Raw genomic sequence first — 14,711 nt, 5'->3', positions numbered from 1 at the left:
GTTGCCGGGGCAGGGGCGGGGGCTGGTTCTGTCACACGGCGGCTGGCGGCGGCAGCAGCGTGGCGTGGAGCGGGTGCCGGCCAGCGGAGATGCCCGAAGCTACCCGGTTCAGTGCCAGCAGCGGGGCCGAGTCGGATTCGGAGTGCCCTATGGAGACGGAGTCGGCGCTGGAAACCAGCCGCCGGCGGCGCAAGGTACCGGGGAGGGCTCTGGGGCCTTCTGCGGCCGGCTACGGCCTGGCCGCGCCGCCTCGCCGGCACGCTGGGTGTCGCGGCCGGCGGATCTCGCCTCGTGCCGTGTCCCCCCGGTGGCGTGAGCCGGGGGTGGGTCTGCGCGGCCGCGGGGCAGGCCGGGCCGGGCCGGGCGGGCGGCCACGTGCGCGGCGGCTGCAGCGCGTCCCGGGAGGGCGGCGGGGCCTGCGGGGCCGGGGCGCGGCCCTGCCTGGCGTGGAGCCCTGCCGGGGCAGCTGTGCGGCCGCCCGCATGGCGCAGCGGCCCGGGGAGCGGCCTCGGGTGCGCGTTGTGGCGAAAGGAGTCGCGGGAACGAAGGCCCGGGTGTCGTGGCCGGGGAGATGCCTCCTGGCGGCACCTGCGGCCGGCGGGGACGGTCCGTCGCTTTAGGACGAGCCCCCCCGCCCGTCAGTAGGCTGCTCCTTTTAACTGCTCTGCAGCGTCTTCTCCGTTTCGTGTCGGCTGGGTGGCGTGCGTGTATTTTCATTTACCCCGCGTTGCTTTGTGCCTTACCAGAAGGAGAAAAAAGAGAAGAAATCTAAACGCCATGACAAATCTCGGAGGAAGAGGCCTCAGATGGATGAAAGCGAGCAGTCGGAGGATGAGGCCGATTCCCCGAAAGTCAAGAAATCGAGGAGTGCGGCTAAACAGAACGGTGATACGAGAGAAGAAAGCCCGGAGAACACGAGACTGTCTTCTTTAAAGGTTAAATCTGCCCATAAAAAACGGCACAGTAATTCTAGTGAAACGTCAAGTGGTGATGGTGACAGCGAGCAAGAGCAGGTAAAAGTAATAATTGATTTAGTTAGTGATGTGTTTAGCTTTCAGCTCCGGTGTTGCAACAAGGTTAAATTTAGAGCAGGTTATCCTTTTTTTTTTTTTTCTCCCTGCCAGTCAGCGGAAAGACTGCTGTAAACTTCCAGAGTTTAAAGCTACTTAAACTGTCCCTTCTGTCAGTTATTTGCAAAAATTTTAGATTACGAAAGTCCTGAAGTTCTAGGTCAGCGCACCATGGTTTTCTCACTTCAACAGTCCGGTACAGTGGTAGCTGTTGGCAGGTGGACAAGCTGCAGTGAGATGGTGTTTTAATATGATTCAGCATCATTAGATACGATTGTAATTGACTTCTTGTTGGTATTATGAGTACTTTGCTAGTGAAATAAGAATTATTTGGCCTTAATTAGTGGAAGAAGAAAAGTTAATGTATTAATATGCTTTTATGTATCATCTTATTAAATAGTAGTTGTTAATGCAATAAGATGGTCCTTAATGTAATAAAATGCTGTGTTGTAACAGTTTTGTGTGTCTTTTTAAACCTTTCTGTAAGAAAGTTTTTGTCTAGTTCTATTTGGTTGGAGTTCCTTTAAAATTGCTTGACATGAACCACCTTTTTTTTTTTTTGAAGGGAAACATATCTTGTACCTAGGATTTGTTTTGAAAAGTCTTTACACTTTTATGTTCTACTGTTGCTTGGTTTTGTTTCTAGTTCCAATTGATGCATCACAAAAACATCCAGGGTTTCCAGGGTTAGCATTCTTTCCTCACGCGTAGCATTTTAATCACTGTGCTGTAAAGACATATATGGAATTGATACATTACAAAGTACATGCATTTGATGCTTTACCTTGTAATGTTATTCTTTTGGGGATTGATTTCTGTACCTCTAAATCACTGTGCTGTATTAATTGGGAAGTAGGAAATAGGCTAGGTATCAAGCCAGGTTCTTACATGGCACAACATAGTATGTTAGGCCATTGGTAATTATTTAAAATAGAATTTCATTTAAGATGAATTTAATGTAAGAGCTTTCAGAATTTTAATTTGGGGGTTTTGCATTTACAATGTTAGGACATTAGATATGAAACAGTCTTAACTTAAATTACAGATCACTTTTGTCTAACTTTGAAATATGATAGTAAGAAAAACAAAGAAGGCTCTTTAGCTGCAGCTGTGATACTGTCACTCAAAATTTGACCCTTGAGTATGACACCAGAGCCTATGCTATTACCTTGAATTTTCTGATGGTCATATGATATTAACATGGAATGTTTATTGTCCACCTAACAGGAGATGACTGAAGAACAGAAAGAAGGTGCTTTCTCCAATTTTTCTATTTCCAAAGGGACCGTTCAGCTTCTTCAAGGTAAATTTCTTGGCATGATGTGACCACAGAAAGTAAATGATCTGTCATGTGTTTTTATGCTCAACATAATCAATGAGCTTTGCGATGTGCTCTGCTTGTGCATATGCAAGTACAGATGCTATACAGAAGGCATATTGATTGCATACTCTAAATATGTATTTGAACAGACTTCTGTTTGCAGTATTGTCCAGTTCAGCCTTTACAGTAGAATTTTAAATGACATAAGCATAAAAAAAATTGTGTGCAAGAATTTTTCAATTAAAAATTACTTCAGTGTGAGTAGAGGAAACCCAGATATATCTAGTGTCTGTGGCATTAGTTTGGCATGACTTAGTATGAATTAAGAGAAAAGTGGGTTTGACATACATTTTATTTGAAAGGAAGAGATTTTCATAGATAGGTGGGGAGTATTACATAAATAAAGTCACAGTACTTAAAGGCTTTAATTAAAGGCTAGTAACTTCGTCTGTCCCAGCTAGCACTATGTCTGGTGGTATGAAGTGGAAGAATGAAATGGACAGTCCCAGGGCACTCTTTACAGATGAACTCCATGATTAAATAAAACAATGAAGGTCGTAATATCATTCTGATTTACTTCGGAGTTGATGGAAGTTCTGCTTGGGATAACTTTCTCTGAAGAGTATGAAAGAACACTTGTAAAATGATTGTATTAAGGAAGTCTGTTGAAATTGTTACAGCTCGAGGAGTGACATACCTGTTTCCCGTGCAAGTGAAGACCTTCGACCCAGTATATTCTGGCAAAGATGTAATTGCTCAAGCACGAACTGGAACAGGGAAAACGTTCTCTTTTGCTATTCCCTTAATTGAAAAGCTTCAGGGAGACTCACAGGAAAGACGAAGAGGCCGTTCACCAAAGGTAACTGTGCTTGGAATGCTGATTTTGCTTTGTCTCATGTCCAAGCGATTCAGATTTTTAACCCGCTGGAAAAGTTCTTCAGGTCTGTGCTGGGATAAGCTAACTCACATTAAAGGTTATTTGAAAGCTGTGTTCATTGGGCTTTACCTGCATTGTGCAGCCTCATACCCTCTGATCAAGAGTAAAGAGTACAATAACACTGTCCACTTGTCAATTCCTTTCTCTGCTTACAGGGAGACTGAAACTACAGGTGTTCAGTGTGTTCCTATTTAGTTTTGTTCAATCACCTTAGCTGTTCAGGTCCAGTGGTTACTGGATACTTGTTTTTCTCCCAGATGAGTAACAGATCAGTGACTTTTTCTGATTGATAAAAGCTGTCTACTTAAACATATCTATTTAAACATGTAAATGGTGGGAAGTTTTAAAAATAGACTTAGCTTTCACTAGAACCACCAACAGATACTTGAAGCTTCTGCTCCAGAGGATGCAGATTCATTATCAGCTGTCTCCATTCTGCTAGGGAATATCATGTATGTTTTTTCATCAAATTTTTGTGATGCCCTCCAAAACTAGATAGGCCAAAGCTTATTGTATCCCCATTAATAGTGGAATTTTTTCCTTGTCAGTTTATTTCATCTTGTCACCCATCTTATAGATTACCTGAAATTCATTCCAAAACTAGTACTAGCTGTTTTATTTGCATCTGCCCATCACGTTGGCTGTCCAACTAAGAATGCTGGCTCTAGATGTGGTATAGTCTTGCAGAGAAGGGAGAGCTTTCTTTGAGGGAATCACAAGTCTTAAAGACTTCAGACCTCACTCTATCATAGTACACTACTACTATCTTTTTTGTAATGTCTTTCAACGTTGAAAGAAGTAACAGGATAAAGATTTTAAGGTTCCTTCTGTCAAGCCACTGATGCCGTATTTGAAAGCAATACTGTGATCACAAGTTAAACTAAATCATTTAAAACCCCTGGATGAAGCCTGTATATTGGAAGAGAGGACAGTTCCTTGATTGCTTCTGTGAGGATATCAGCACAGGCTCCAGAACCACACTGAACGCCAGCTTTGCAGATTGAACATATGTTTCCCTGAGTCACAGGGAAGCTTGAGAGAGAGTTGATGGCTCTTTCTTACACCTTCTTGCAGGACTGTGAAGCATTACCAAGCATGTGTAAAAACCTTTTGTAACCCAGATCCTTCGGTCTTGCACTCAAACAGCATGTGTGCATGTAGAAGAAAACTTGTAGCAGATCTGTTCAGGAGCTAGGGTTAAGTAAGATTTAAGTACCTCCCATCTATCTCATTAAAAAAGAGGTTAGCCTGTCCTAAAAGAGCATGGGCTGAAGGAGATTAATGATGTTACAAGAGATTTAAGCAGTGTGTTTCTCTAATCTTTGCTTAGCTAGCTATTTAAACAAGGTTTGGTTTTTTTTTTAAATTACGGAAATGGTCAGATGTAAACTAACAATTAGAAGTCTAGTGGTTTCTTGGCAGAAGCCGTGCTGAGAGAACATCTGTTTGTCATTCTGTCTAGGTACTAGTTCTTTGTCCAACAAGAGAACTGGCAAATCAGGTTGCCAAAGATTTCAAGGACATCACAAGAAAGCTAACAGTAGCTTGTTTTTATGGAGGAACTCCGTATAATGGACAAAGTAAGTGACACTTATCACTAATAATTGAAATATTGATTGACTGACATATTTGAGAATTGCAGTTTAGTCCTTCCAAACACTCACTTATTAACTCAGGAACTGGAGAGTATCATGGGGAATTCAATAGCTCAGAATATATCTTCTTAAGGGGTGAAATAACCATAGCAGTCAATTATATCCTTGGTGTTCCTTGTTTACTCATGTACCTTAAAACACAGTGAAAGAGATTGTACTGTATTTGGGTTTCAGTTTTTGTAAACATTTATATTTTCTGAGTCTTAGAGCTGTGAGTGTTGATCTAGAGGATTTGTAAAGTGGAGAAGAATTTCTTTATTGTGACAGCACGTTTTACCATCTTGATTGTAAACAAGGCAAATGAGAGCGGGAATGAGAGTAAGCTTTTTCATCGTAATCTGTCTTGAGACGTTAAGGATGGCTTTTTTTTTTTTTTTTTCCCTGCAGAATGTCAGGAAGGAGGTGATTTCAGTAATTGGATAGTCGAATAAATACAGGGTTTTTTAAAGTTTCCTATTAAGGTAGACAATTTGGGAAGAGCTAACTATTTCCGAAGTATGTTAAAAGAACCTCTTTGCCACTTTAAACCATCCGGGAGAGGGAAGGCAGATGGGAAATCTTTTCCTTCAGGAAGAGCAGTAGAACTTCTACCTTACCAGTTTTGGGGTGTTTTTTTCTCCCCCAAGTTTTCTTCTCCTGTTCATTTTTTTTCACTTACATTTGTAAGGAGAGCACTTAGTACGGTTTAAGAAGCTGTTTCGTTGTTACGTAGCTACCGTGTGTTTCTAAAGCAGACAGTGATTCCTAGTTCACTAACTCCTTTTCTGCTCTTTTCTATTTATCAGTTGATCTCATGAGAAGTGGTATTGACATTTTGGTTGGGACACCTGGTCGAATCAAAGACCATCTTCAGAATGGCAAGCTGGACCTTACCAAGGTGAAACATGTTGTACTTGATGAAGTTGACCAGATGCTGGACATGGGATTTGCTGAGCAAGTGGAAGACATATTACGAGTTGCATACAAGAAGGGTAATCTCAAAATTTAAACAAATAGTAGGAAATATTAGTAATACTTTAGTCTGCTAAAGTTCAGGTATAATTTTCTGCAAGTTGCAAGGTAGCTTTGTTTTGTACGAAACGTACTGTGAATGCAGTACATGAGGAGACATGAAAGTGGGAATCAGTCATAGAAACTTTGCAGAGCTTAAAATCCAGTACTTGAGGGATCTGTAAATAACTTTGAGACCTATCTACAAGTTGTACTTGGACTTCTTGCAGTTAAAAGGAATTAGAAGCTTTTTACCCTTTTCATTGCTTGAAAACAGAGTGGATTTCTAGTCATAGTAACTTTTTTCCTAATCTTGAAAATATTTAGGCTTTTGAGAGTGTTTTTTTCTCCAGATGTTGATACTGCATAACTTTAAGAAGCAGAATTGCCGCCTTTATTTTATATATTGATATTTGACCACATATTTTTAATGACCCATATAATTGACTCTTATACCTATGTAAGATAAACCGTGAAGTTTTTGAAACATTATTATGTGTTTGAAGATTCTGAAGACAATCCCCAGACGCTACTGTTTTCTGCAACTTGCCCACATTGGGTGTATGATGTGGCTAAGAAATACATGAAGTCGAAATATGAACAGATTGACCTTATTGGGAAAAGAACTCAGAAGGCTGCTACAACAGTAGAAGTGAGTAATTTATCTAATGTGGAACGCGTTCAGGCCTTTTTCCTTTTTCTTTATGCTACAAATGGTCATCCCATCCTAAGGTACATTATCAGAATGATTTTGAAAGTTTGTTCTGAGAATTATTTTTTTAATCCTAAGGCACATTACAGCTTGTCAAACTTTTTAGGTTTAGGATCTGCCTTTCTTCTCATAGCATCTGGTAAGCATATAGATAATCTTGGGTAGACTGAGGATTCAGTTACCAGTTAGTTTTGCTGGTTTTCAGAGAAAAACGGTATCTGAATTTATCCAAGTTGAAAGCAAAAGGCACACTTCAACATCAGCCTGACACATTTAAATCACCACAGACATCACAATGGACTTTGGCTGTTCTGTACACAGATGTTTTCAAACTTCCTGTGGTATCTCACCTCACTAGGCCTTTGCTTGCTATGCAGTAAGTGCCATAGCCAGGAACACAACACGTATATGCTAGAAGCCCGAATTGATTATCTTCACTTGATAAAATAAGGTATTGTTTCTCCTTATGTACTGCTTAGCGGTTACTTTGACAGCTCAGTTGACACATCATAGTTGTATCAGTAGGATTGAAAGAATGTTAATCTTGTGCTTGAAAAAAGCTTTTAACACTGTATTTATTATTTTCACTTTATCTGACATATGAAGCCTTAGTTGATAGAGTTGTGACAAAATCTTGTACCCCTGACTGTCCTCCAGAGAAATGGTATAACATCTCCTGGATTTTTTTCCCTTGCTTTGAAAAAGTGATTTCTAGATTGTGAACTTTTTTTCCCCTCTTGCTGTAATTATTTGCTTAATGTTAGGCTAATTGTGGTGAACATAGGAGCCTTATGGTTTTTTGCAGATTCCAGGAATGTGAGTTAGCATATTTTGCCCATCAGGAAACTGTGTAACTCTTCAGTGTTTCTGGATTTTACAGTTTCAAATGTATTAAAAAAGAATCTTGTGTTTTTATGTAAGCTAAACACTGGAATTCTTTTCCATAGCATTTGGCAATAGAGTGTCACTGGTCTCAGAGAGCTGCAGTTATTGGAGATGTCATTCAGGTCTACAGTGGCAGCCACGGGAGGACCATTGTCTTTTGTGAGACCAAAAAGGATGCAAATGAACTGGCACTGAATGCTTCAATCAAACAGGTATTTTTGTCATCTGTATTAAGTAACAAAACCTGTCCAGAGATGTATCAACCCTATGTTGATATCAGTACTATGCTGAATAAGTTTTAAAGAGATACTTTTGAAGTGGGTAAGACAGGCTTTTGCAGGTGGTCAGACAGTTTCAAAACTGCCAAAGAGAACCTTTAAACCCCCCCAACAATTGGTTGAAAGTTTACAGCATTATATGTAGTCTTCAGGACAAGGCTGCCCTAACAGGTGCTGGGCTATAAAGGATTTTTTTCTTAAAGAGTTCTCATTGTTCAAGAGTTCTCCACAGGAAGAATTCGATCTGCTGTCTCTTGTGTATGACCTCTAGTGTATTCCTGAGATCTGTGGTATGGCACGTTCTAGCACTGGTGGAAAATTATCTTGTTGATGTGGTGGTCCAGTGTTCAAGATGTGTGGTGACGTTGGCTGGTGCTGGTATCACAGTAACTACTTTTTCTCTGTGCGTTTTCATTGAGGAGATGGGTTATGTCTAGAAAGTAGTATACTGTTATGTTCCCAGGGAAAGGAGAAGCTTTTACACCTGCTACAACTGTGTTCAGGAGTGTTTCTTGCACACTCCTAGATGACCTCAGTAACAGCTAAACCTGAGTGTGGAACCTTATCCTCTGTTACTGATGGTGTTAGTAATATCAAATCTTGCATAGGCAATGCAGAACTCTGATCTTGGCAAGTAAGAGAAAGAAATTTCTTAATGTTTCTGGTTTAGCATATTAATACTTGCTAATAGAATATATGCCTGTTCTGTTTACCAGCTGACATTAATCCAAAACTTTCTGAAAAAGAGATTCTGAATTCTGTGCTGACCCTAGCATTGCATTAGTACTTTTTTCAAATCATTCTCTGTTCGTGTGTGGAAAACATGATAGCCATCTACAGGCAAGCTGTGAAATGTGGAGGAAAAAACAGGTTTTGGATGTTTGGTCTTTATACTTGTTATTACTGTGATACAGAAGGACTTTCAGAATGTTTGGATTTAAAAAAATATATCTTTGAAGCTGTAGTTAATTTTTTTAGGACCACTTATTTTAATCCTTTAATTGCTAGTGGGGGAAATTAATATATTAAGGGTGATTAAGAAGCAGTACTATTTTGGAGAAGATGTCTAAATGAATACTAAGAAGGCCTGAGAAAATTGTCAATGGCTATTTTGAGAGAGCTAAACCTTTCTTGGATGATGTGGATGGATGGCAAGTTAGGGCATAGTTGTTTTCATAGGTCATGGTAATTAGAGGTGGACACAAGACACATGCTGTGATTCTGTCTTCCTACCTTTGGTAAAGGTCTTTGGGTATATGAATGAGAAGTACTGAGTAAATATTGTAAGATATAAACTCTGGTAATTCAGGTCTTCTGTATCTTGCCATACAGTGTCTGTCAAATACCAAGATCCTGTACCTAAAACTGACCATAAAATGAGGCACTGTCTTGGCTTTTGCTACAGTCCTATAATACTACTACTGTTTTTCAGGATTGTCAGTCATTGCATGGTGACATTCCGCAGAAGCAAAGAGAGATTACACTGAAAGGTTTTAGAAATGGCACATTTAAAGTTCTGGTTGCAACCAACGTAGCTGCCCGTGGTTTAGATATCCCTGAAGTTGACCTGGTTGTACAAAGTTCACCACCAAAGGTAGGAGATGGTTATGTTGGGCATCTTCTAATAATTTGCAGTCTTGTTTTCAAGTAGTATATGCTATCAGGTGATGGTATTAATCACACAGGGTTTATCAGCATTGCATTTCAGGTAAGAAATGTCCTGATATACCCTAGTAGTTCCTTAGAGGATTTTTTCAGAGTCCATCAGTCCCTAGTATGTTTAAAGATGGTCTCCTTATTCTTTTAAGGCTGTTCTCAAAGCCTCTCCCTTCAATGGTGATTGCAAGTCTGGGAACAGCGGGAAGTGAAGAAAAGCTATTTTGTCTTGCAAGAATGATTCACTAAGTTGGGGCATATATGAGGAGGAGACCCCAACAATGAGAACATTGGCTAAAGTTAAGAGGGTTTAAAAGAAAAATATAATATTTCAGTGAGTTTGCTATTAATATTTCAGTAACCCTGCTTAAGGTGGTGTGCAGGAGGGCGAGCAGGATTGTCATAGAGGTACACACACTCAAAATGTTTTCTCATATTCTCTGTGGTGATGCCAAAACAAGACTTATTTGATCAGTGCTCTGGCTTTCAAACCATGTTTTTTGGAGGGTTATGGAATAACTTACTCGTTTGACTTTAGTGAAAAAAAATAATAATTAATTCTGTGATGCAGGTATTGTGTATTGTTCAGGCTTAACTGTAGCAGCTTTTGCTAAGTTATGTGAATGCAATGAATTGATTAAATTACAATAAATCAGATGAGTCATAAAGCTATTTATTTTGAAGGATGTCGAGTCCTATATCCATCGTTCTGGACGCACAGGTCGAGCTGGACGGACTGGGATCTGTATCTGTTTTTATCAGCGAAAGGAAGAACATCAGTTAAGATATGTGGAACAAAAAGCGGTAAAGTATAGTTTTCTTCTAATTGTGAGCACTTAAATGTAATGTGTCAGGGTAGCATGTAAAATCTTCATGTTTTGTTCAATATTTCAATTACAGAATATGGCTTATAAAGCACCCAGTTGCGATTCAGTTACCTTGCAGAGTTTGGATGCACTGTCAGATACTGTGGAGTGGGGAGTGTGCTGCAGGTTCTCATGCCCATGCTTTTTCAGCCAATGCCAGAAAGATTGTACCTGTGGAGACAACAAAGGGCTAGCAGAATTTCAGTGTACTGTTCACCCTGGTTTATTGTATGATCAGTGATTTGCTTATGTGTAGCTTTACTGAGAACCGTTACATCCATTTTTGCACTTTGTGCACTGTTCCATATGGTAGTTTCTTGCCACTTAAGTATTCATTTGGAATGAGATGGTTTAGTCTCAGACATAAAACTCAGACTTACATTTAGAAAGGCTGTGTAACTTGTACTTGAATACAAGTAATTCAGACTAAATTTAATAATTTAGAATTTGTAGGACTTTGCCAAAATTATTTCTATTTATTTCAGTTTAAGGTCACTGCCTAGTGAGACTGACCAGCTACATAGGCAGCTTTTAAGTGTTATCCGTTTCCCTGTAAGCTTAACCTTATAATTTTCACCGGCAAAAGTCGTAAGTTAAAAGACAAAAAGAAGAAGAAGAAAAATGGTAGATTTAAATGCTTGTTTCAGTGGAGTTCAATACTGTTTCTTCAGAACTGAATTATTTATGATCTGCAACTTTCATCTGTATTTTGCTTTTTAAATTTCAGGGCATTACATTCAAGCGTGTTGGTGTTCCTACTGCAACAGATATAATAAAGGCTTCCAGCAAAGACGCCATCAGGTGTGTTCAGTGATTCAAGCCCTGTTGTATCTTCCTAGTTCAGAAGGGCTGCTTGGATCACTCTTTGTTGCCTCTCTCTGAACTCTTTTTGCTGATCGCTATTAGTGTCTTGGACTGCTGTTTTTCTTCTATTCCAGAGCCTAGTAAATAACAGTGTATACTTTTTTTTTTTTTTGCTTTAATTACTTAGGTGTCTGGATTCTGTTCCTCTGACTGCTATTGAGTATTTCAAAGAATCTGCTCGGTTCCTAATACAAGAAAAGGGACCAGTTAATGCTCTGGCTGCAGCTCTAGCCCATATTTCAGGTGCTACTTCCATTGAACAGCGCTCTCTGCTGAACTCTGATGCGGTAAGGATGCATGGCTTAATGTTTGTCTTGAATCTGAAAAAAAGCCCCAACGCACCTCTGTGTTGTTTAAATAGAGAATTGTCTCCTTATGATTGTGTTTATGGGAACTGTACTTAAGCCACTAGGAACTACTAATTTAGTTAAAAGCAAGAATATAGTGGCTATAAATGTAGTTGCTCTTGTAGCACTATTCACTTGGAAACTTTGTTTATAAACTGTAAATTAGTAGCTTTCTCCTGTCAGATAGATGTGCTGAAGCTTATTGGTCTGACTGAAGGGAGCATGCCCCATTTCTTACTCCTTAGGGATTTGTTACAATGATACTACGCTGCTCTGAAGAAATAAACAATATGAGCTATGCTTGGCGGAGACTGCGAGAACTGCTGGGGGATGATGTCGATAGGAAGGTGAACAGAATGTGTTTCCTCAAGGGAAAAATGGTAAGCTCTTCTTGTATTTTTGCTCCTGAGCTCTTCTGATTGTAGCCTTTTCTCAGCAATTGTCAGGGGGGAGATAGTTGGTCTTTTTCCCTGTTCTAGGCTCTGTTCATAAGGTCATGACTGGTAGAAGGATGGGCCTCCATCTGTTCTATTAGGCCTTAGGCTTCTCAGGGGCTTAGGGTTCTGCTCCACTGACGTGCTGAGGAAGTAGTATAATGCAGTATATAGCGTGGCTGTAGGGTTAGCAGGACAGGTAGAAGGTATGAACTGTGCTAACTGTGCCTTAATGACAAAACATAGGACTGGGTATCTTAGGACAGTCCATTCTGATAGTGCATGTCCCTCATGTTTCTGGTACCTGAAACTGAAAGATCAGAAAGTTAACATGTTGCAACAACTGTAGCAAAAATGTCTGAGAGACAGTTACTTTAAACAAAGGTGATTCCCCTCACTCTTCTTGTCTCAGAATTTGTATGCATTTTCACAAACATGAAACTGATCAAATAGTGTGTCCGGGATTATTTGTGGTGGCACAGAGGGCAAGGAATGCTTATGCCCTGCTTCTGCGAGTTGTTAGGCATTATTGCTGATTTGGTCCATCTTTGTGTTTTTCTGGGTGTATTTATTGTTTCTCAATATACCCTGATCAATGAAATAGAACAGAGAGGTGCTGTGATCTTGGTGACTTAATTTGCATGCTGTTAGCACAAATGTTTGCATGCTCTTATCCCTCCTTCTGCTGTTATTTCTCTGGTGCTTTCACACACTGACATTTCCATGCATACTTCATTCATATTCATGTTGAAGTTTCCATCACAGACACCATAGTCTGAACCTAAATATTCAGTTTACTGGTGTATACATTTTTTAATATAGATTAAAACTTCTGATTTGAAAGAATTTACAAAACGAGTAATGCAGAAGCCAATAGACCACAGTTCAGGATGGAGAGGGTTATATGCTTATGGTTAACGAGCAAGAAAATGTGACTGGCTATGCAGAGGAAAGGAAAATATGTATATCTGAGGAAAACGTTAAGGACGTGCAGTGTTTTGAGAAGTATTAATGAAACTCTCAGTGGTCAAAGATTTCTAATTATCTTAAGTGTCCCTTAAAAAAAACCCCAATGTTTTGAAATTTAAAACTCTTCTAGTACATAGATCTGTAGGCTCTTCACCCCCCCCTCCCCCCCAGTTGCAGTCAATTAAAAGCCTAAACTTGTATTCATTAAAATTATTCTTTCTTTTTAGGGTGTGTGCTTTGATATTCCTGCAGCAGACCAAAAGGACATAGAGGTATGTTAGCTGAAATTTCTGGTTATAGTGGACTGTAGATGAACCTGACTGGACTGGGTTAGGCAGAAAACATTATGTACCCTGTATCCTGCCTTCCCTAGAGGCATAAGGGATGGCTTTGAAGGAGCTGAAGAACAGAACAAGCGTACAGTGTTACTTTCCTAAAGTATTCCCCTGTCTCCAAAAATCTGTAGCTTGAAACTTTTGCACTGAGAAGGGTGGTGGTGTGAACAATCCACCCCTTGTTACTGCTGCTGGATTAATCTTTACTCTTTGTAGGCAGTGAATTTTATTACAGAAGAACATCACCTTTTTTCTATTCCCTGCACCCTGTTCTTTTCAGCCAGAATTCTCAAAAAAATTGAAGCTTTTTTTCAGAATTCAAAAAAAAAAAATCAGCTTTTTGCTTGGCACAATTAGTGTTCCTGTGCCAAAATTCCCCATACTTCCAATCTTAACTTCAGGTATTTCTCCCTTAGTGTATGCCTATACGTGCCCTAGCATTCATTCACTCCCAGAACATGTTTGGTTCTGGATTAGAGGGGAATTGAGGGGAGGGTGTGGGTTTGTCATCAGTAATAATTACAGTGGTGGTGTTAATAACTGAAAGGTAGGGAGATGGTTTACTGCTGGGGGTGCTCTGTAAAGCTCTAAGGTGGATTTCAGTTCTGTTCTGTAGTACCTGAGACATACTCAGCTGTAGCTCCTATGCTTAAAATTTTGAAACCAGTATTGTCCACTTTAGTTAGAAATTTGAATCCCCTATATTAGCTCACAATTTTACAGTTTCAATTGAGCAAATTTAATAATTATGAAATACCCTGTATTTGCATTCCTAGAATTTAACTTGCTGTGTCTGACTTCATTTCAATAGGCAAGATGGGAAGATTCAAAACAATGGCGATTGTGTGTGGCAACTGAATTACCAGAGTTAGTAGAATCACAGCGAGGAGGAGGAGGAGGAGGAGGAAATGGGCGAAACTTCTCAAGCTCCAGGAATGGGCGACGTGGTAGCTCTGGTAGAAACAGATTCAGAAGCAGGGGCCAGAAGCGGAGTTTTGACAGAGCATTTGATCGTTAATTTCAACAATCCAGAAGTGGAAAAAATGGGACTGCAGTATTTTATATTACATTAAAATAGGCTGTTCCTGTGTGTTTGTACCACTTGGAAAAATCTGTCGTCCGGTTTTATTTTTTTTCTTTCTTCTCAGTACTATTTTGGTCATCAACAACATTCTGTTCATTTTAAAAAAAACATAAGGAAAATAAAACTTACTGTTTCCCTTCTTTCTCGTATTACCATTTCAACTCTAAGACCTAAATCTTTATTTGGGAATATGGCTGTCACGTTCAGAAGAACTGTACCGTGTCTCACTGTATAATATATAGATCTTAACTGCTGGTCGAACCTGTACGTTTTCCAAAAAAATAAAATATATTCTCTTAGCAGGTTTT

At 39.8% G+C, this 14,711-nt stretch overlaps 1 protein-coding gene across 1 annotated transcript; it reads left to right on the top strand.

Moving 5' to 3' along the window:
• Positions 1-18: 18 nt before the first annotated feature.
• Positions 19-14,543, top strand: LOC102057955 (nucleolar RNA helicase 2). The gene is made up of 15 exons (XM_055721515.1): positions 19-194; positions 747-1,013; positions 2,298-2,373; positions 3,072-3,250; positions 4,791-4,908; positions 5,769-5,954; positions 6,480-6,625; positions 7,633-7,782; positions 9,281-9,442; positions 10,189-10,308; positions 11,098-11,171; positions 11,362-11,521; positions 11,827-11,961; positions 13,212-13,256; positions 14,131-14,543. Exons 1-15 carry the CDS (start codon positions 90-92, stop codon positions 14,335-14,337), a joined length of 2,130 nt encoding a protein of 709 aa, XP_055577490.1. The 5' UTR covers positions 19-89; the 3' UTR covers positions 14,338-14,543.
• Positions 14,544-14,711: the final 168 nt, after the last annotated feature.

Source organism: Falco cherrug, chromosome 9, assembly GCF_023634085.1.
Source record: "Falco cherrug isolate bFalChe1 chromosome 9, bFalChe1.pri, whole genome shotgun sequence".
In the NCBI taxonomy this organism is placed as follows: Eukaryota; Metazoa; Chordata; class Aves; order Falconiformes; family Falconidae; genus Falco; species Falco cherrug.
Note: the sequence above shows the minus strand (reverse complement) of the source record. Positions and strands in the feature narration are given on the sequence as shown.

Coding starts and splice junctions, on each gene's coding strand:
- LOC102057955 (XM_055721515.1), top strand. CDS start 90: ATGCCCGAAGCTACCCGGTTCAGTGCCAGCAGCGGGGCCGAGTCGGAT. Junction 2,374..3,071: donor GACCGTTCAGCTTCTTCAAG/GTAAATTTCTTG, acceptor AAATTGTTACAG/CTCGAGGAGTGACATACCTG. Junction 4,909..5,768: donor AACTCCGTATAATGGACAAA/GTAAGTGACACT, acceptor TCTATTTATCAG/TTGATCTCATGAGAAGTGGT.